Source organism: Anguilla anguilla, chromosome 12 (genome assembly GCF_013347855.1).
Source record: "Anguilla anguilla isolate fAngAng1 chromosome 12, fAngAng1.pri, whole genome shotgun sequence".
Taxonomy (NCBI): domain Eukaryota; kingdom Metazoa; phylum Chordata; class Actinopteri; order Anguilliformes; family Anguillidae; genus Anguilla; species Anguilla anguilla.
The window spans coordinates 27,400,438-27,420,154 of NC_049212.1; the positions used below are offsets into that span (position 1 = coordinate 27,400,438).

The window sequence follows — 19,717 nt, forward strand, 5'->3', positions numbered from 1 at the left end:
ATAAATAGAGCGATGCCAGTGTAATAATTCTCTTGAATGTTACACTGATCACTCCCTTCTATTCCAGGTGAAATGGTTCAATACTGAAATGGTTCACTAAAATGTTTTTTAGTGTGTATAAAGAACAGGTAATTCGTCGTAATTGCAGTCCTCCTTGCGAACCTCAGCTGAACCCCGTTACGTAGTAAGACCGTACGACAGTCCGATTCATTCTGAATTTGATTACTCCAGACTTCCGTTCGACTACTGATGCCTTTCTGTCAACCACATGTATTTATTTCCAGACAGAAATGGCGGAGATCGAAGGCGCACAGGTTGTAAAAGCGAAGAAGCGTGAAGGTATGATAAGCCCGTTACCCTGATTTTTCTGTGTGTCAGTCCATAGTGATATTTGACTCAAAACGAGGATGTGTTTACAATAATGCGTCAGTTTGTCTATAAACCGAATTACAAGCAGTGAGTAAGGAGGCTAGTTAGCTGGTTGCAGGCTAGCATAGGCACTGACATTTTTAGGGTAAACAACGGAGATTAGCACAAGACGTCACAGTTTTGGTAGTTGGTACAATGCATGAGATTATTGTTTTAATACACCTCATCTATATCATTTAAGTATCCCGTTCAGATAAACGCTGAATAAGAAACCGCTTTAACTTTTGCGACTTCAGAAATTCAGACTGATTTAGTCAATCCATCCAAATTCAGCAATCCCCATATGGTCCTAAATATAGAGACTAAAATGCAGTAGCAATCAGCCGAAACAAATTATAAACGAACAGAACGGTGTGTGCCGCCGCCGTATGTTGACCAAAGAGGTCACTATTTCCATAGCAGTAGTTGACTCTTGACAGAAATGAAAAACGGCGTGCACTTAGGTCTGATTCACACACCCCTGTTCTTGACGAACCTCGATGGGTTTATGCTGTTGTCTCGAGGCAGTTGTGTCTGCGAATAACAATACCCTGTGTTTATCCTCAAGTTTTAAATGGGGGGTGTCAGACTTGTAAAACAAACCTTTTAAAAAGAAAAATCAAACGATATTTTCTTTACTTGTTTGAGAGAGCGTTATTTCAGTAAATGTGTAAATAAAATATAATGTCGTCGTGGACTGCCGTTAGTGGGAGACATTCAAAATGATTCAGAATTATTTAGCTGGGAGTTTTCACTCAAGGAGAGAGGATCGTCCTACTTTTACATACAAAAGCCGCACGACAACTGCAAGGGCGTTTGTTTTCAGCTGCTGTGTTAATTTGATATTAGAGCTTTTTAATGTCTGCTGAGGGAAGGTTTGTTCTTTTCATTCTACATTATGCCATAAATGGCTGTAACATGTTTTTGCTTTTAGCGGGAGGGGCCCGAAGAGTGGCCAACCAAATCCCAGAGGAAATACTGAATGACCCACAGCTGCAGGAAGCCATCCGTGCTCTGCCTCAGAATTACAACTTTGAGATCCATAAGACAGTGTGGCGAGTGAGGCAGGCCAAGGCAAAGAGAGGTGCGTACAGAACCTGTATGCTTCCAACTTCACATGTTTGATTCCTTACGTGCAACTTGTGTCTGTGTACATGGACATGCATGTGTGTATATCTGTGTGTGCACGTGTGTATGTATCTGTATGCAACACACTTGTTTGCACACGTGCATGTGTGTATTTATGTGTGTGGATATGTGCATGTGTGTTTCTGTGAGTGCATGCATGTGTGTGCACATATGAATGTGTATGTATCTGTGTATGCAGTGCATGTGTGTGTCTTTGTTCCTGCATACATGCATGCAAGCATGTGCTTGTGTGTGCATGTGTGGGGGTAGGTTGTTGAATTGATAGTTACATACTGTCATTTTTATTAACTATCCAACCAAATTCATATGAAGCTTGTCCGTGTGCACAATCCAAGAAATCTTTAAAGAGCTGGATATTAAAGAGTTTACTGTAGAAATATACTATACAGAATCTCACAAGCTATAGACATTGCTGACATAATCATCCAGCAAATAAATATTCAGTGTTTCAGAGAAGACACCTAATGGTTACACTAACAGCCATGAATTGGGTGCATTGCATGTTACATGTCATTTGGAACATAAAGGCCAATCAGAAAATCCCCTTTCTGAATTAATTACAAACACAGATGTGTTCTTTTTGCCTGGAACAGGGCATATGGTGCTGCATTAGCAAAAAGCTGACATAGGAATTAATAAGATGTGTGATAAGTGAAAAATAAGTGACGGAAAGAAATGATCTGGGTTTTTTTTGTCTGGTTTTAGTGGCGTTACAGTTGCCAGAGGGTCTACAGATGTTTGCCTGTGTAATTGCTGACATCATTGAAAGGTGGGTACCTATTCAGTCCCAGTAGTTTATATTTTTATTTGTACCACTTATCACACCTGTGCAATGTATGGTAAAATTGCTATAAATGGTCAAAATTAGAAAGAAAAACACTAAAACAATGGCACAGCAGTGTGCACATGTACTGCAGCCCTCTGAAAATATGGAAATGTGCACTTTTTTGAATATTACAGAACTTGTGGTCGATTTCCATTTTTTCAAATTCTCAGAGCAAATATAAAGGCTAATATGGCTGCAAGTGGCAATAAACTGGATCAGTTGAAATCACAAAATGCTGAAATTGTAAATAGTTAAAAACAAGTTTTTATGATGCCTTCCTTACAGATACAGACACCCAGGCCGACTGGCTGTCAGTGTTTTGTTCGGTGCACAGATGTGGCTGATTGGCTGTCAGTCTCCTGTTATCAGATGCAGCTGATTGGCTCTCAGTGCTCTGTTGTGATCACAGATGCAGCTGATTGGCTGTCAGTGCTCTGTTAGGATCACAGTGCAGCTAATTGGGTGCTGGTGCTCTGTCACTGTAGGTTCACAGATGCAGACACTGTGGTCATGGGGGATGTGACGTATGGAGCCTGCTGTGTGGATGACTTCACTGCTCGTGCCCTGGGCGCCGACTTCATGGTGCACTATGGCCACAGCTGTCTGAGTGAGTCACACACACGTTTAATCTCCTCTCATCCTTTTGCCTCTCTCTCCAGTATCCTCTCTGTATCACTCTCTCCCGTTTCTGTCCGTCTCTTCATTCCTCTGCCTCTCTTCTGTGTGCCTCATCTCACCATCCCTCTGTATCTCTCTCTCCAGTATCTCCTCATCTCTCCATCGGTCTGTATCACTCTCTCCTGTTTCTGTCCGTCTCTTCATTCCTCTGCCTCTCTTCTGTGTGCCTCATCTCACCATCCCTCTGTATCTCTCTCTCCAGTATCGCCTCAACTCTCCATCCCTCTGCAAACAGAATTACAGAACTTGTTATTCAGTGGCAGATAGGAATTGTTAATGATGCTCCCCTCCTTGTTCCTCTGCAGTCCCTATTGACTCTACGGCAGGTATAAAGATGCTGTATGTGTTTGTGGATATCCAGTTGGATACAGCTCACTTCCTGGACACGGTGCGGTACAACTTCACCCCTGGACAGTCCCTGGCACTTGTCAGCACCATTCAGTTTGTGGCAGCATTGCAGGTTACTCCCTAACCCCTTATATTTTGAATATTACCCTATACACTTTGCACGCCATCTTCTTACCCATATCTCCTCTACATTGCTGAACATTGGTTTCTTTCTCTTAGCCTAATCTGACAGTGTTTGATGGGCTAATCAAACAATAAGCCCTTTGTCTCACTCCTTAAGCTTCCCTTTAGACTGACAGTCTTATAATTGGTCTGCAGGTCATCATTCCTGCTAAACTAATATAGACTATATATGCATGTGACAGTGGTTTTGAGTATGTTTTATAGCTTCCCTACTTGCTGTGTGTATGTTTGCATTATCCATATTTACCAACTGTTCAGAATTTTGCTTGGCACAGATTGACACAGAACTTGTGTGTAAATATAGCTGTCAAGACTAAACATAATCATATGACTATAGCTGCAAGCAGAAGCTAAGCACAAATGTTATTTTCCTAAATGCACTAATTCCACACTGCCCCAATATGACAAATAGCATGGAAAGCAATTGTGTTGAAGCTGGATGCTTTAGATGGCAATTATACAAAACAGCCATCTTACTGCATTAATCTGGATCGACTGACAGGCGCAAATGTGTGTCTCCACCTTAAAAGTGAACAGATTTCAAATATAATGAATACGATCTTAAACGGTTTCTCCTTGTACATCTCCATCTCTCTTCTTGCTTCTCCATTTCCTCCTTACATTACATTACATTTATTTGGCAGTCGCTATTTATCCAAAGCGACATACAATAAGTGCATACCAAAGGTCATTGGAACAACTACAAAACACAGGTCCGATAAGGTACAATACTAATTTTTTTACAGTTATTCATAGCCATGAACACATTAAGTGCAGTTCACACAGTGACATTACTCTGACCTGACCTATGCGAAGTCAAACTCCTCTTTTCCCTCCTTTCTTTACCAGTCTGCCAGTACTGCCCTGAAGCAGACGTATGACGTGCTGATGCCTCAGTGTCGCCCCCTGTCTCCCGGAGAGATACTGGGGTGCACCTCGCCTCGCCTCGAAAGGCCCGTCGATGCCCTCATGTGAGTAGAACTGCTTTTTACTGTGGGGAGTTCACTAAGCAAACGGGTTTCAGCTGGGTCATTCCCATCGACATACCCAGTGCCAAACAGGAAGAAAACCCCTGTGGCATAATCTCTGAACATAATCGTATGCATCTCAGGTAAAGTACATGACCAAACACATGTTTTTACAGTTTGTAGTAATTTCCTGTATTTAGATGGGGGTGAAAGCAAGAAAAGAAAATCTACATGCAGCACGATGATCTGCTTTTTTGCCAATCCAACCATTTTGATTTTAGCTTTTTGAAATACCTAAATATATTAAGTCAGTACACTGAATTTGCCCTGGGAGAGTAACTGAAAGAGTGTCAAGCAAGTGTATTTGGTTGGAGTTGATTTTATATTAGATTTATCTTATTCTTGTGAAACCGACTTCTTTCCACCAAAAGGATGAGTGAGCATACACACACTAATTATCATCCAGATTTTTTTGTTAGATAATTGTCTTTCATATAGGAAAACTGCTCTTCTCAAACAGGAACAGTACCTGACCTGTCTGCTACAAAAGCTGGCTAAATTCCTGATGTGCGTTGAGGCCATGCTGTTTCCTTGCAGTGTGGGGTAACGCCTGATGGCCTTAAGTGGTAGCATTCATGTGCTGGAGATACACACCATTTTTGAGTAGTGAGGTGGACAGGGAGGTAGGATTGCTCCACCATGCACTTTTTGTCCCTCACGGGTTGGGTGTACATTTGTGTTTACAGTTACCTGGGAGATGGGAGGTTTCACCTGGAATCCATAATGATTGCCAATCCAGACATACCTGCCTACAGGTAAGACCATAGAAATAAGCAACAGTCTAATCTCAACAGTCCACTTCAGTCTCCACTGATAAATTAACCGGACAGCGATTTCCAAATCTGCACTGATTCCAGTGTTTTTCTTACCTTTGCCTTGGGGGGGCCGCCACCACCTCAAACTCACCCTCCCACCACACCCCCCTTGTGTGTGCACCCATTCATACGGGTTGGGTATTTCCGCAGGTATGACCCCTACAGTAAAGTCTTCTCACGAGAGTACTATGATCACAAAGCCATGCGGGAGGCCCGACAGAAGTCCATCGAGCGAGCTCGTTCAGGCCAGCGATGGGGCCTCATTCTGGGCACACTCGGCCGGCAGGGCAGCCCCAAAGTCTTGGAGGTGAGGGGCCAGTGGCTGTAAAGGTGCTTCTACCTGTCCTTATGTAGACAAAGTATGTATTTTACAGTATGGCGCTGTATACGTATGATCTGTCAATGAATAAATATTTACGAGTGACATTGCCAAAAACGTAGCTACACTGATACCAAAAACCTATAATATGTGCTACAAATGAAAAGTGCTGACAAACAATTACTGAAAACCAACAAGTGTTAATGTCACAGTTTTGTAATGTACTGCAGTTGATTTTGTTTAACTTTATGCCTGCGAAAAGAAACACAATGTTACCATGTGACAGGATATAACAGTGTTTTTACAACGTATTCTCTTAATCTCTGGTGTCACCTTCTACAGCTGCTCTGGTGCCTATGATTTACAGATGAATTATCAATCTATATTGTCCCTTGGCGATGATGACGTTAATCTTGAGTCTTCACCCCCCTCTTTGTTTAGCACCTGGAATCCAAGCTGGAGTCTCTAGGAAAGACTTTCTGCAGAGTAATGCTGTCAGAAATCTTCCCCAGCAAACTAGATCTACTGCCAGATGTTGATGTGTAAGTGTTTTCCTCTGTCTCTCTTTCTTATACACGGGGCTTATCCTACATTAAAAAAGAAAGTTTTTACATGATCGTAGCTTGGAAAGTTAAGGGGGGGACCCATCCTCCTCTGGCCGACTCAGGGTGTGGATTCACAAATGCAGAAGCTTACAGAAATGCACCACTCTGCTGTGCACAAGCGCTACTTATAGATGCATTGTTGGCTCTGTCCAGTTGCTATCGAGAAGCAGAATACTGTAGCCATGCAGCTGAATTTAAAAGATGGAAAATTCTTGGCATTTTCTTGGCGAGGAGGTTCATTAGGTTTGATTGTGATAGCGATGGACACTGATACATAGGTTCCAGGTTTGGCTTTGTCATTTGAAAGCTGTTCCTCTTTCTTGGTAGGTGGGTACAGATTGCGTGTCCACGCCTCTCCATAGATTGGGGCCTGGCCTTCTCTAAGCCCCTGCTCTCTCCTTATGAGGTACGTTTATTTTCCAGCCTCGGACTGTGAAGTACAAACACTCATCGTATACATAAATAAGTGGATGCATTCACACTCTTATGACGACTGGCATATTCAGAACAATTGCAGTCTAGCCAGAAGTAGGTGTCTTTGCTGAACATTTACTGAATATATTTAGCTGGTACGGTGCAGGAGAAGTTTATTTTTGCATGTTGATTGCAGCTAAAACTAATACACCTTATTGTATCTGTTCATTCATCAACTGTCTCTTATCTGCTATTGTCCTTTGATTGGATGACAACCGCAAAATGAAATCACAGCACTGAATAAAACGTTTTTTGGTAAAATAATGTGACATGCTGAAAAAGCCTGACTGAATTTATCGTAGCACAGTAATGCAGTGTCTAATATATGAAACACTGTGTATGACCTAGCATGTCACTTCCTGTCTCCCAGGCTGCAGTGGCACTCAGGCAGGTTGAGTGGCAGGAAGTGTATCCAATGGATTACTATGGCAATCAGAGCTTGGGACCTTGGACTGTCAATCACCGTGATAACCAACCATGCCGCACTGCCAAAAGACAAACCAAGGTGAGGGTGGGACACTGCATGTGCAGAAATAAAGGAGGTATTCTGGCTAAGGATTGCTGTCCTAAAGTTGTGAACATTTCAGTGTGTACTGCAGGTATTAAGAGCTTCTCTATAGTGCCCATATGATAATACAGTCAATGGAAAAACAACCCAGCTGCAGTTTCTGCCCTCCAGTAATTTACCTGTTTGCTGATGCTGCGTGTTTCATGCGCCTCTGAGGTCACAGTCCAGCCTGTGCATCCATCTAACCAGTGCTTATAGTCGATAACTTTCTGTTTCACAGTGATCAGCGCACTCATTCATTATGACATTTAAACTGTTTGTTTTAATTTTTCAGAATACAAGACTGTTGGTATGTTTATGTAACAGAAAGGTTATTATCAGGCCCACTGTTCAGTATTGAACCATCAGTGTAATTTGGGAGCCAGTTGAACAGGGAAGAATATCTTTTTTTTTTTTGATTCAGTTTTTTTTATTGAGGGACCGGTCATCAATATGAACTCTTCTTGAAATCAGTCATTCTATTAGAAAAAAATTACCTCTCAAACCACCCTCCCCCCACACAAAGGGAGAATATCTAAATCTGCCAGTTATCAGGGACGAATGCAAAAGAGCAGTGTGCAGTCAAAATTAGCTGAGGGAAATAAGAAATACAGTATGGAAAACTAAATTGTTTCATATGTAATATAGTACTGTTATACTGCAATTATACTTATTGTCCTCTCTCTCCCATCTTTGCAGAAGTGTGCGCCAGGCAATGCTGCAGCTGTCAATCCGAGCATTCCCTGTGGCTGTCAGGCAGAATAACCACAACACTTCCATATTCCACTGTGTCACTGACCCACATAAGGAAATACATGTACGCACATCACACACAAACCAGCTGCAAATCATGCACAATGAGGATATTCACACTAACCCTGATGGAACCACTTTATTCAAATGCTTCACAGTCACTTTGGCTACAGTTCATGTGGCCATGCTATTTAGGAACGGTGATTTTAAACCTACCACTGGACCCGACTTAACACCAGAATCTTAAACAATATCAATGTATATATGTACATTTCTGTAAACATTTGTAATTAAAGAGCTGAACTGGAAAAGAATGAAAAAATGTCTATATTGCCAATGCCAAATGTCTATATTCATTTCCTTTTCCAAGGTCCCTTGGGTTGAGTCCATTACGCAGAGATGGAGGTTGGGTGGTGATATTCAGACAAACAGGTGTACGGAGATATGGAGATATTGGGGGCTCTAGATGTGGAATTGGAGCAGTGGCACATTTCTCATTTTGCTGTTTGACGTGTACTGTAATATCCTAACCAATCAAAGTTCTTAAACAGCGACATGCATAATCTTAGACTGCCATATATGGTCCCTATGATCACCAGCAGCAAGATGGTGCAAACAAATGCTTCATAGATTTTTATACCTAAGCCAAATTCAACAACGTAATGGCAGTATCTCTTCACTTTCTCAGTTGATTTACCTCAGTGTATAAAACACCTACAACTACAATTGCAGATAAGACTGGAAGCTGTAATTACAGGGGCTAAGGAGGGGTACAAAACAAAAAATAAGGATATGAAAGACATTTTCTCATGTTTTTAACTGGATTTATATCCATTTAATTTACAGCTTGAGAAAAGAAATTGAACACAATTCAATGTACGTGAACCTGAAACCTCAGTACTGAAGGCCAGACACTTCAGTTCTGTTAGAGAAGCCAAGGGTGAAGCTTACTGAAGAATAGGTCTCAAACACTGTTGTTGCACACAAAGGTTAATGGTTTTATGCCCCATTTTAACAAAATTCCCCATTTTAACAAAATTTAACAAGTGCTTGAACCATTCTTGGACTTGAACCTACCCTCAGGATTTGAGGTACTTAACAGTCTTCCCCTCATAGAAGGATGGTTATGGTTTGATATTTATCATTTGTTAATGCCACAGTTTTTCGTTTGCAGAGACAGTTCTGAGGTGTGCAAGGGGAAAAAAATGTTAAGACCTGTGTTTCATGAGAAAATGATTTTAACATGCTGCATCCACGTTTTTTCATATAGTAATTTTTTCATATAGCTTTTAAAAGGCGGATAATGGGGAATTGTGAATAGTTCTTTTGAATTAATTGTTTGTTAGAACACCCACTTATTGAAGAGCCTGTTGAACAATGTAAAAGTAACGCATTAACACAAAGTTCATTTGGAACTATAATTTTCATAATTCTCATAACATTTCATTGTGAGAGTTGGTTTCTTTCTTTCAAAGTAAATGACCACAAAGCAATTTTGAAATCATAACCAAAATAGTGATTCTTACCAATCTACATTCTGAGTTTGATTTCAAGTGGGTCCCTTTAAATTTAAGACAAAGGTGATCACACAGGGTATTTAATAATACAAAATACACATTAATGGAATTCTTTAATTTGAATGTTAATATTATTCATATCCTTATATTAATTATTATATATATTATATATCCTTATATATCCTAAGATTTGTAAGTCTCGGTGTTTCTCAAGTTATAAAAGCTCTACCTCGGCATAATTCAGAGACATGCGCAGTGAACGCGGATTACGTTTAATGTAGTGGCCTCGTTTTAAACCCCTCCTGCTTCTGCAGTACTTGTAGCATGTTTGTCAAAAATGGCTGGTGACGGGGAGCAACAGCGAACACACCGGGCAGGGATTTACAAACAGAAAAACAAGCTACACAAGCATGGCAAACACCGGACAAAGGGAGAAATTGAGCGAGAGAATAAAGGTAAATTCCGTCGTAATTAGTGAAGTGGTTGACGATCTGGAGAATAGTGGATTGGCGAACTGAATTTGTGTTGCGTACGGGACACGTGGTTAACTACGTTAGCTATTGCTACCTAAATTAGCCTGCGTGAGAAGTCTTAGTCTGTGATTTACACTATGACGTACTTACAGTATAATTGTTAAACGTGTAGACTATTTAATTAGAATTTGTGTTCAAGCCTCTCCATTACTCGGTTTGGTTTGAGTTTAGTAGTATGTATTACTACCTCCGCCATGTTTCAGTTTCTTTGTATCGATAACTCACTGCTTGCATAGTTACTTTTAAAAAAGTAAAAAGGTAGCTTATCGTGCTAAAGTTCCCTGTTATCACATCATGAAGCATATGTACATCTTCCTGAACTGTCGGTTGACAGAGTGAGTGGACTGCATGTAAGAGCGACTTTGCTGGCAATGCTTGTGTCATCCTAAAAAAAACAATCTGTATAATGATATGTGGGTGCGGTGACGTAATCACAACGTGCAACTGTGAAAGTTTGGAAGGAAAAACTTTTCACCTTTTGTATTGGTATATAAATAACTGACATTTTAGTTTACATGATTACAACAGCTGTATGCGAGCCACTCAGCAGCCCTGTCAGTTTGTGCCCTATACCTGTTTGCCTACGATTAGCGCCTCAGCTACATGTATGCACTTGTGGAGGGTCTTTCTGCCACTAGATCTGGGATGCTTTGTAAAATGTGTCAAGTTTGTAGTCGTTCAGTGCGTGTGTAGTAAAAATGTTTCTGAGTGCTGTCTTTGTTTTGTTATGGTTCTTCTCTTGCTTTTTTCAGAGCTTTCTCGTGGGCGTCTTTAAACCACTGCATTGAATATGCAAATTTAAGATTCTATGTTTAAGATTCCATGTTCATTTTAGGTACATTTTCAGCGTTTCTCCAAATTATTGACTATTGACTTGAGCCATAGTTTTAGAGATGTAAGGTGGCAAGTGTTCTATAAAAGTATTGTTTTCTTGTCTTTTTCTTAACATCTCTTCCCACCCATTTGTTTTTCTACCCGCATGTTTACGAAGTGAGCCAATCTCCTATAACAGTCAAGAATAAACTTCAGATTTGGGTCTGTGGTGTACTGCGGTAATGTGGTCCAGAGTGCCCTGTGCATTAGCTCAGTGCTGTATGCCCCGCTAGGTCGCGTGTCAGTGATGGGCCTCACCAAGAAGCAGAGGCGGGAGCAGAAGAAGATCGACCGGCGGCACAAAGCCAGTCAGCTGCGGCGCAACAAGAGAGATTCGGTGAGCAAGGATGCATTGCGTGTGTTTGACCTCTGAGGGTGCGTGTATTTAACCTGTGATTTTGTGTCTGTGTTCGTGGCTGTGGCTGATCTCTGTTTGTGTTATTAGTATTGGATTCCTGTCTGTTGTACTCTGTGGCAACAGACAAGATCTCTGTGGCACTATTTTCTGATTTCTGTTCTGGTACTTGAGGCCGATCCCTGTCTGGGCTGCTCATATCTGACCCCTGTTCCCTCCTGGTTGCCAGGTGCTGACGCAGAAGCGCAGCCTGGGCAGCAGAGATGGACCCCCCCACCTGGTGGTAGTGGTGGCCCTGCACGACGGACTCAACGCAGAAGCCGTTGCACATCTGCTCAGGGGAGAACGAGCGGGGGGGCTTGTGCAAGAGAAAGCCGGTGTGACTGGGGTCCCAGACAGCTTCGGCCTGGTTATTCCCCGCTTTAAACAGAGGTTCATCTTCGTCAACCCTGGCAGAGGTAACTTTCTGACTAACACATTTTTACACTTGTCTATAACCAGACAGGAATCGGTCTGTAGGCCTGAAGGGGTGGAGGCAAGGCCTCTCATGTGTGGTTAATTTCACAGACACACTGACTCTTGCCACCCGCCATTAGACTTTTAAGAGAATGTTCAGATTTCATCAACAAAGAGGAACATCTACCCTCTAAACTCATCTCAAGCTTAAGTCTCTATTATTAGCCTGTCGTAAAAACGCATATGTCTGTGGTGGCAAATGCTTGACAGACGTTTGGTTTGGTTGGCACAGATTTAAAACAAGACAAAAAACAAGTAGTTTTCCATATAGTGCAAAGCTCAGACATGTTTGTTTTTATGATAGATTTTGCACTTTGAGTTTTTAGGAGTGTTTTGTGGTACGCACACACACTGATGCTGAGATACTCTATGGTTGTGAGGTCACTAATATTTTATCCAGAATGGAAACTTGCACACTTCTGGTCTGGAACAAGATTAATACTTTATTCAACCATGACGGTTAACATTTTGACCAATAGATCTTCATCAGGTCATTTTCTGTGGCTCTAAATATTAACCATCATCATTGAATAAAAATATTACTCTTGTTTTATAGCAGAAGTATGTGAGTTTTCATTCCAGCTTATTTAATGTGATATTTGACCTTTTTTAGAGTGTGTATTTATTTCCTCATTGTCACTCATTTCTGTTTGTTTTCCATCCTAAGTGGACCTTCATTCCCTACTGGACTTGGCCAAGGTGGCTGATAGCCTGCTGTTTGTGCTGGACTACACAGTTGGGTGGGACAGCTATGGAGATTACTGCCTGTCCTGCCTCTTTGCACAGGGATTGCCCAGCCATGGTGAGATTCTGACTGATACACACATACAAACACACACACGTCTGTTACGTGTAAACTGACATGAGAATAATCGCAGAGAAATGTTTGTTGATAGTTATCCCTGCAGATATTGTGTTTGCGCGGCAGTAAATTCAGCCTCAGCCGATTCCTGTTTCCCCTCCCCAGTGCTGGTTTGCCAGGGAGTGTCGGCGCTGCCGGTCAAAAAGCAGGTGGAGTGCAAGCGGGCGCTGCAGCGGGTGGCTGAGACACGCTTCCCCGGGGCGAAGCTCTTTCCCCTGGACACGGAGGAGGAGGCCACCCTGCTGCTCAGGCACCTGGGTGTGCAGAAGCAGAAGAGGCTGGGCTTCCGCTCTCACCGCTCACACCTGCTGGCCCAGCATGCATCCTACACCCCTCACCCCGCCGACTCTGCCACGGGAACAGGGACCCTGTGCGTCTCGGGCTACGTGCGGGGGCGTCCCCTGCAGGTCAACAGGCTGGTGCACATCGTCGGACACGGCGACTTTCAGCTCAGCCGGGTTGATGCCCCTCCTGACCCTCTGCCCCTCCTCTTTTCAACCCAACCCAAGCGTGAGAAAGGTGACATGGAGATGCAGGTGAGTCATTATGTGAAACGGAAGTTTGAACAGAACATATTTGTGATATGACGTATACGTGAGCGAAACAGATTTTTGAATTTTTGAATGGCGGGGAGTAGATTGATGTCAAATGTGGACTCGCATCCAAAACTGAGACTGATTTGGACAAGACTCCAAGTTCCCTTATGGAGGATTACATGAAAGAACCTCCTCTTTAGAAAGTGGCCTGTGTCTTTAAGGTGTGTGAAAGGCGTGTCTTTAAGATGTGTGAAAGGCGTGTCTTTAAGGTGTGTGAAAGGTGTCTTTAAGGTATATGTAAGGAATGTATTTAAGGTGTATAAAAGGTGTGTCTTTAAGGTGCATTAACAGTGTGCCTCCCTGCATTCCCCTCCCTGCAGGACGTGAATGGCGCTGCAGTCCGGGTCCTGATGGAAGCGGACCCCTCTCACAGGGAGAGCCTGCAGACGGAGGCTGAAGTGGACCCTATGGAGGGAGAACAGACCTGGCCCACTGACACAGAACTGCTGGAGGCTGAAGGTAAGCCTGGGCCTGCAGTCTGGGTTTAAGGGATGGCTCGCCCCGTGATGAATCTTTCTCATTCCCATCCTTGTCTCCAGTGTTCATTTGACTAGATTGTTCCAGCTCTACAAGGCTTCTGTTGGCAGATATCAGACTATGAGACAAACTATTATTCCGTTTTCACTTAGTGGAAATACAGGAACTTAGGTTTTTAACCTTTGCACACGTGCCACAGATGAACCAGCGCTATCATTGATTCCACATGTGCATTCCATCTTTTAGCGAAAAAGTTGAACTACTAAACGGCCACTTTTTGTGAATTTACAACATAAGTCACTTTCTTGAAATGCTTCTCTCATCATCTCTTCAACTCTTTGGCTCCCAGAGGCCAGGAAGAATAAGAAGGTAATGAAGGTTCCCAAAGGGACGTCGAGCTATCAGGCTGCCTGGATCCTGGATGATGGAGAGGAGAACGGTGAAACGGATCCTGAAAGTGAGGATGACGACGACGACGATGAAGATAATGATAACACAATGATGGACGAGGTGGAAGAGGAAGATGATGAATCTCCGGTGAGTTATAAATACTCTTTTTACCTGGAAATTAACTTTTACAAATGGCTGGGAATTAGACACCTGTGCAGCTCAACATATGGGAGCCCGATGAACCAGCAGGGGGCGTGTGTGAACAATACAAACGCTTGAGCCCCAGCTAACTGAAACCCTCCTGTCACTGGGCAATGGTAGCCATTGAGCGTCGCCTATGTGGGGCTGCTAGCCAGTCAGCGCTGGCATGGTCTGGATTTGATACCAGTCTGCAGTGCTCATCCAGACAATAGAACAGTACCTTAACAGGATGAGCCACCTGGGAGCCCACACGGATTAATTTTTGGAGGTGTGCAGTTCGTGACTTCAGTGGAAGATAAAAATCACGCCGATTTGTTCCCACGAAAATGGAGCATTATTATGCCCAATATCCTTTTTTTTTTTGGGGCCTAACATTGAACGGATTTAAATGGTAATCATAATTATTTCCTGAACAAATAGGCTGTTGATTCATTAAATTAATTAATTAATTATTCAGTATTTGCCAAAAAGTGTCCAGAATGTAGCCGTTGTTTCTTTGTGGCAGGATTCAGGTTCTGGTTGCGCCTCTGATTCTGGGGAAGAGGAAGAGGAAGAGGAAGAGGAGGAAGTGAGCTCCACTGGTCGTGACCAGCCAGGGCAGCGGTACGATGAGAATATGGACGAGGCGGAGGAGGGGGAGGAGCTGAGACGCTACCGCGAAGCGCGCGCCAACGACATGTTCCCTGATGAAGTGGACACACCTATAGACACACCTGCCAGGATCAGGTAGGAGTGGCTGGGGATCTTACTGCACAGTGACAGGTGTAGCACTGCTTTATTGCATAGTGACAGGTGTAGCACTGCTTTACTGCACATTATCAGGTGCATCACTGCTATTGTAGAGCATAGACCCATCAGTGAGGAGACGCCAGCACTCCTGTAATGTTGAATTCATATCCAGTCATTTGGCCAATATCTGCCTTGCAGTGCGAGAGCAAAATGTTGTAATTTGATTGGCTGCAGTTTAGACATAGATGTAAGCTCTGAAAAATTTTCCATTCATGCTGCATTATCTGTTGCCCTGCAGAAATTAATGTCAAATAGATTTATATTTTTGGTTGTATTTTACATTGTCTGTTGTGTGGTCTCACATGACATCAGAGTGTATCTGACACTGGCCCTGACGGGCCCACTCATAAACCCCTCTCTTCTCTGAGTCCAGGTTCCAGCGCTATCGGGGGCTGAAGAGTTTCCGCTCCTCGCCGTGGGACCCCCTGGAGAACCTCCCCCCTGACTACTCGCGCATCTTCCAGTTCCAGAGCTTCGAGCGCAGCCGGCGGCGCGTCCTGGCCGAGGCCGCGCAGGAGGAAGAGGGGGCAATGGTGAGGGTTGTGCGCGTCCGACTGTGCGGCCCCCGCCCGGTGGAGCCCTGCGCGCTGTCTGCTCCTCCGTGTTTGTAAGTCTCGCCTTTGCCCTTTACCCAGGTGGGCTGGTACGTGACGCTGCACATCGCGGACGTCCCGCCCTCCGTGATGGAGAGTTTTCAGGCCGGAAAGCCTCTGGTCCTGGTGTCCCTGCTGCCCAACGAACAGAAGGTACTGGAACGGAATGCCTGGACTTTTGCACAGTGAATGTTAGGGTTCTTCTGTGGCTCAGTTTAGAAAAATGCTATTGGTCAGAGGGGTCCTTCGCAGAAGAGTATGGTCTACCTAAGATTTTAACGGAATCATATTTGTACACATTGCACACGCTCCGCGCCCCCAATCTGAGCTTTATGGGTGTGTAATAGAGTGACAATTGGTGATGGTGTATAAATGCGTCTGTAATAAGACTGTTGATTGGTAATGGTGCGTAAATGTGTCTGTGATATTAGAGTGACAATTGGTAATGGTGTATAAATGCGTCTGTAATAAGACTGGTGATTGGTAATGGTGTGTAAATGTGTCTGTAATGTCTGAGAGGCGATTTGTAGTGGTGTGTAGTCTGTAATATTAGAGTGACTGTTGGTAATGGTGTATAAATGGGCCCAATGTCATTTTCCTCCAGATGTCTGTGATGCATATGCTGGTCCGGCGGCACCCAGCCAACACTGAGCCCATCAAGGCCAAACAGGAGCTGGTGTTCCAGTGTGGGTTCCGCCGATTTCGGGCCTCCCCCATCTTCTCCCAGCACACCTCAGGTACCGGTTCAGCGATCTGCTTTCAACATCGTAGAGTGTGTATGTTAGTTTCGGTGCCGGTTTTTACTGATTCCATCATATTACACCCATCTATGCCACTTTCTTACATTTAACAGACATGTACTCCATTAGTGTTTGCATGACTGAAGTTTAGCTTTACTATGGGCTTTACCTGAAGTATACCAACTAAAATGCATGCTTTAAGTAAACTAATAGTCCTAATAAAGAAATTAACCTCAAATTCCTTAAATTGTATGACTTCCCACAAGTGTTTTTTCTTTTGGATGTTTCATGGTTGCGTTTTTCTTTTTACACCAACCACTGTGTATGATACTTAGGCCATGATCTGGTACAGATTGTGGAACAGTGTCAGTCATGCAGACAACTTATGATAAATATTTAAAAAATGAACTGGTTTTTCATTGATTGTATGCAAACCACAACATTTAGTTCACACAACAGGTAAACAGGTTCCATGAGTGTAATGTGTGAGTTACTCACCCCCCCCCCCCCACAGCTGATAAGCACAAAATGGAGCGCTTCCTGCAAGCCGGAACCCCCACAGTGGTGTCTGTGTACGCCCCTATCACTTTCCCCACAGCCGGGGTGCTCCTCTTCAAACAGAGCCCTGAAGGTGAGCAGCTTCTCTGCACTGCAGGAGATGGTGTGTGTGTGTGCGTGTGTGGGTGTGCGTGTGGCAAGTGAGAAGTAATCACCTAAGCTGAGATTTAAACACGACTCGTCCAAAGGCTCCAAAGATTAATGCATTGCTAGTCAGCTAAAATCAAATTCGCTCTTAGCTAACGATAATGTTATTTTGAGTGTTGCATTGGCAGTGTTTTCTCGGTAACCTGCTACAAGGCCTGACTGCAACTCACTGTGCTTACAAGGGAACTACTGAGCTATACCCGATGTACATACACGTGTGCGTGAATGTGTGTGTCTCAGCGACACTAACGGTGTCCAGTGTTGACTTGCTGTGTGTTCGGCTGTTGCAGGCACGCAGGACCTGGTGGCCACAGGCTGCCTGCTGGGCTGTAACCCTCAGCGTGTGATACTGAAGAGGATTGTGTTGAGTGGACACCCATTCAAGATCAACCGCCGCTCCGCTGTCATCAGATACATGTTCTTCAACAGGGGTGAGAGGACTGCGCCGTCCATTCCCCCAGTGCTGCTGCTGCAGCCGCAATCTCCCAGTGCTGCTGCTGCAGCCGCAATCTCCCAGTGCTGCTGCTGCAGCCGCAATCTCCCAGTGCTGCTGCTGCAGCCGCAATCTCCCAGTGCTGCTGCTGCAGCCGCAATCTCCCAGTGCTGCTGCTGTAGCCGCAATCTCCCAGTGCTGCTGCTGTAGCCGCAATCTCCCAGTGCTGCTGCTGTAGCCGCAATCTCCCAGTGCTGCTGCTGTAGCCGCAATCTCCCAGTGCTGCTGCTGCAGTCGTGTGGATACAGAATCTGACTGTCTCCCCCTTTCCCTTTCAGAGGACATCCTGTGGTTCAAACCTGTGGAGCTGCGCACCAAATGGGGGAGGAGAGGCCACATCAAGGAGGCTCTGGGTAAGAACAGTTTAAAGTGAATGAGAGTATGATATTTCTACACAGGCTTTTTCCATGAACACTTGTATTATTTTTTGTATGCACAGGGCCAAATTATAAGAGCTTGACAACCAAAAAAAGGTGGGGGATTTGGAGCCAGAGAGGTGGTGTTTACAAAGGCTGAGGCCTTTTTAAATCCAAATTTTAAAAAATGTTGCAATTTTGAAGGGGAAGCAAATGAGACTCAATTACAGCTCTGTGCATTTTTGAGTTTTTTAAAAGGGAAGGCTACCTTTCATAGGAGATGGGAACATTTGTATGTACATGTGCAAACATCTTCATTATTTATCACAATTATTCATTGATTTTGTAAATAAAATAGTTTTAATGCACTTGAACATTAACAGAAAACTCCCTGGTCTTTATGCATTAACATACCAAACTTTATGATGTGTGATTGTTCATTTATGCTTGTGCCTTGCAGGTACACACGGTCACATGAAGTGTGTATTTGAAAATCAGCTTGGCTCTCAGGACACCGTGTTGATGAACCTGTACAAGAGAGTTTTTCCCCGCTGGACGTATGATCCCTATGTACCCCTGCCCTCTGTCAGAGAGGGGGGTGAGAAGATGGAGGAATCCAAAATGGAGTAGACGAGAGGGGTAGTGTGTGTTTACCCTGAAGGGGAGATGGACTTTTGAGCAGGGGGGGAAACTGTAATGTAAGCGAAGAAGTGAGGAGTAACTGCATTTCCTGCTAACGGAGGAAAGTGCTGTCATTTTAATTAAAATGTTTCCGTATGTCATGTCTTCTCTCACTTGTTTCCCACCTAGGAAAAGTCCTGTGGGACTAAGTGAATGGGCCTGCCAGTGTGTGACTGAGTCAGTGGGCCTGCCAGTGTGTGACTTCAGTGAGTCTGTGTGACTAAGTGAATGGGCCTGCCAGTGTGTGACTGAGTGAGTGAGCCTGTGTGACTGAGTGAATGGGCCTGTCAGTGTGTGACTGAGTGAATGGGCCTGCCAGTGTATGACTGAGTGAATGGGCCTGCCAGTGTGTGACTTCAGTGAGCCTGTGTGACTGAGTGAATGGGCCTGCCAGTGTGTGACTTCAGTGAGCCTGTGTGACTGAGTGAATGGGCCTGCCAGTGTGTGACTTCAGTGAGCCTGTGTGACTGAGTGAATGGGCCTGCTCTGTGTATACAGGCTGGCCCCACGGACTGTTTAAATGAAAATGTGTAATTTCAATTTGGACTATAGTCTGATAAAAAAGCTGTTTTGACGATGGGACAGCTTTAAGCCCTCACTGACTTGGACAATGAGGGCTTAAAGCCACAAGTCCAGAGAACAAGTTTCAGCCCTCAAAATGGGGTCATGTATGCCTGGGTTATACAGGGGATCCCCTGACTGAGGCAATGAAATAAGCCTATGGAATAACAATTTGCAAAGGGAACTGGGTCATGTTGGATGGCAACCAACCATTGCATACAGCTTGTGCAGGCAGACTGCAGGTATCTGGTCAACGAGAGGAGGCGCTGGTGTACCACTGAGATAGTCACTGATGGTTGAATACAAGTATTTATCACTTTAAAATGCTGTCGCAGCCTCAGAAACA

The 19,717-nt window shown here is 43.9% G+C and overlaps 2 protein-coding genes across 2 annotated transcripts; both read left to right on the forward strand.

Annotated features, from left to right (window-relative positions):
• Positions 1–43: 43 nt before the first annotated feature.
• Positions 44–8,458, forward strand: dph1 (diphthamide biosynthesis 1). Its single transcript, XM_035385703.1, has 13 exons — positions 44–184; positions 285–339; positions 1,343–1,492; positions 2,263–2,326; positions 2,869–2,990; positions 3,367–3,521; positions 4,442–4,563; positions 5,307–5,375; positions 5,586–5,742; positions 6,196–6,296; positions 6,687–6,765; positions 7,204–7,338; positions 8,080–8,458. Exons 2-13 carry the CDS (start codon positions 291–293, stop codon positions 8,143–8,145), a joined length of 1,269 nt encoding a protein of 422 aa, XP_035241594.1. The 5' UTR covers positions 44–184; positions 285–290; the 3' UTR covers positions 8,146–8,458.
• A 1,471-nt stretch (positions 8,459–9,929) lies between these two features.
• On the forward strand, positions 9,930–18,911 carry tsr1 (TSR1 ribosome maturation factor). The gene is made up of 15 exons (XM_035385637.1): positions 9,930–10,105; positions 11,290–11,393; positions 11,641–11,869; positions 12,595–12,729; positions 12,895–13,325; positions 13,706–13,844; positions 14,212–14,399; positions 14,959–15,179; positions 15,616–15,775; positions 15,878–15,988; positions 16,440–16,572; positions 17,090–17,206; positions 17,571–17,711; positions 18,052–18,126; positions 18,590–18,911. The coding sequence occupies exons 1-15, from the start codon at positions 9,988–9,990 to the stop codon at positions 18,757–18,759; spliced, it is 2,472 nt and encodes an 823-aa protein (XP_035241528.1). The 5' UTR covers positions 9,930–9,987; the 3' UTR covers positions 18,760–18,911.
• Positions 18,912–19,717: the final 806 nt, after the last annotated feature.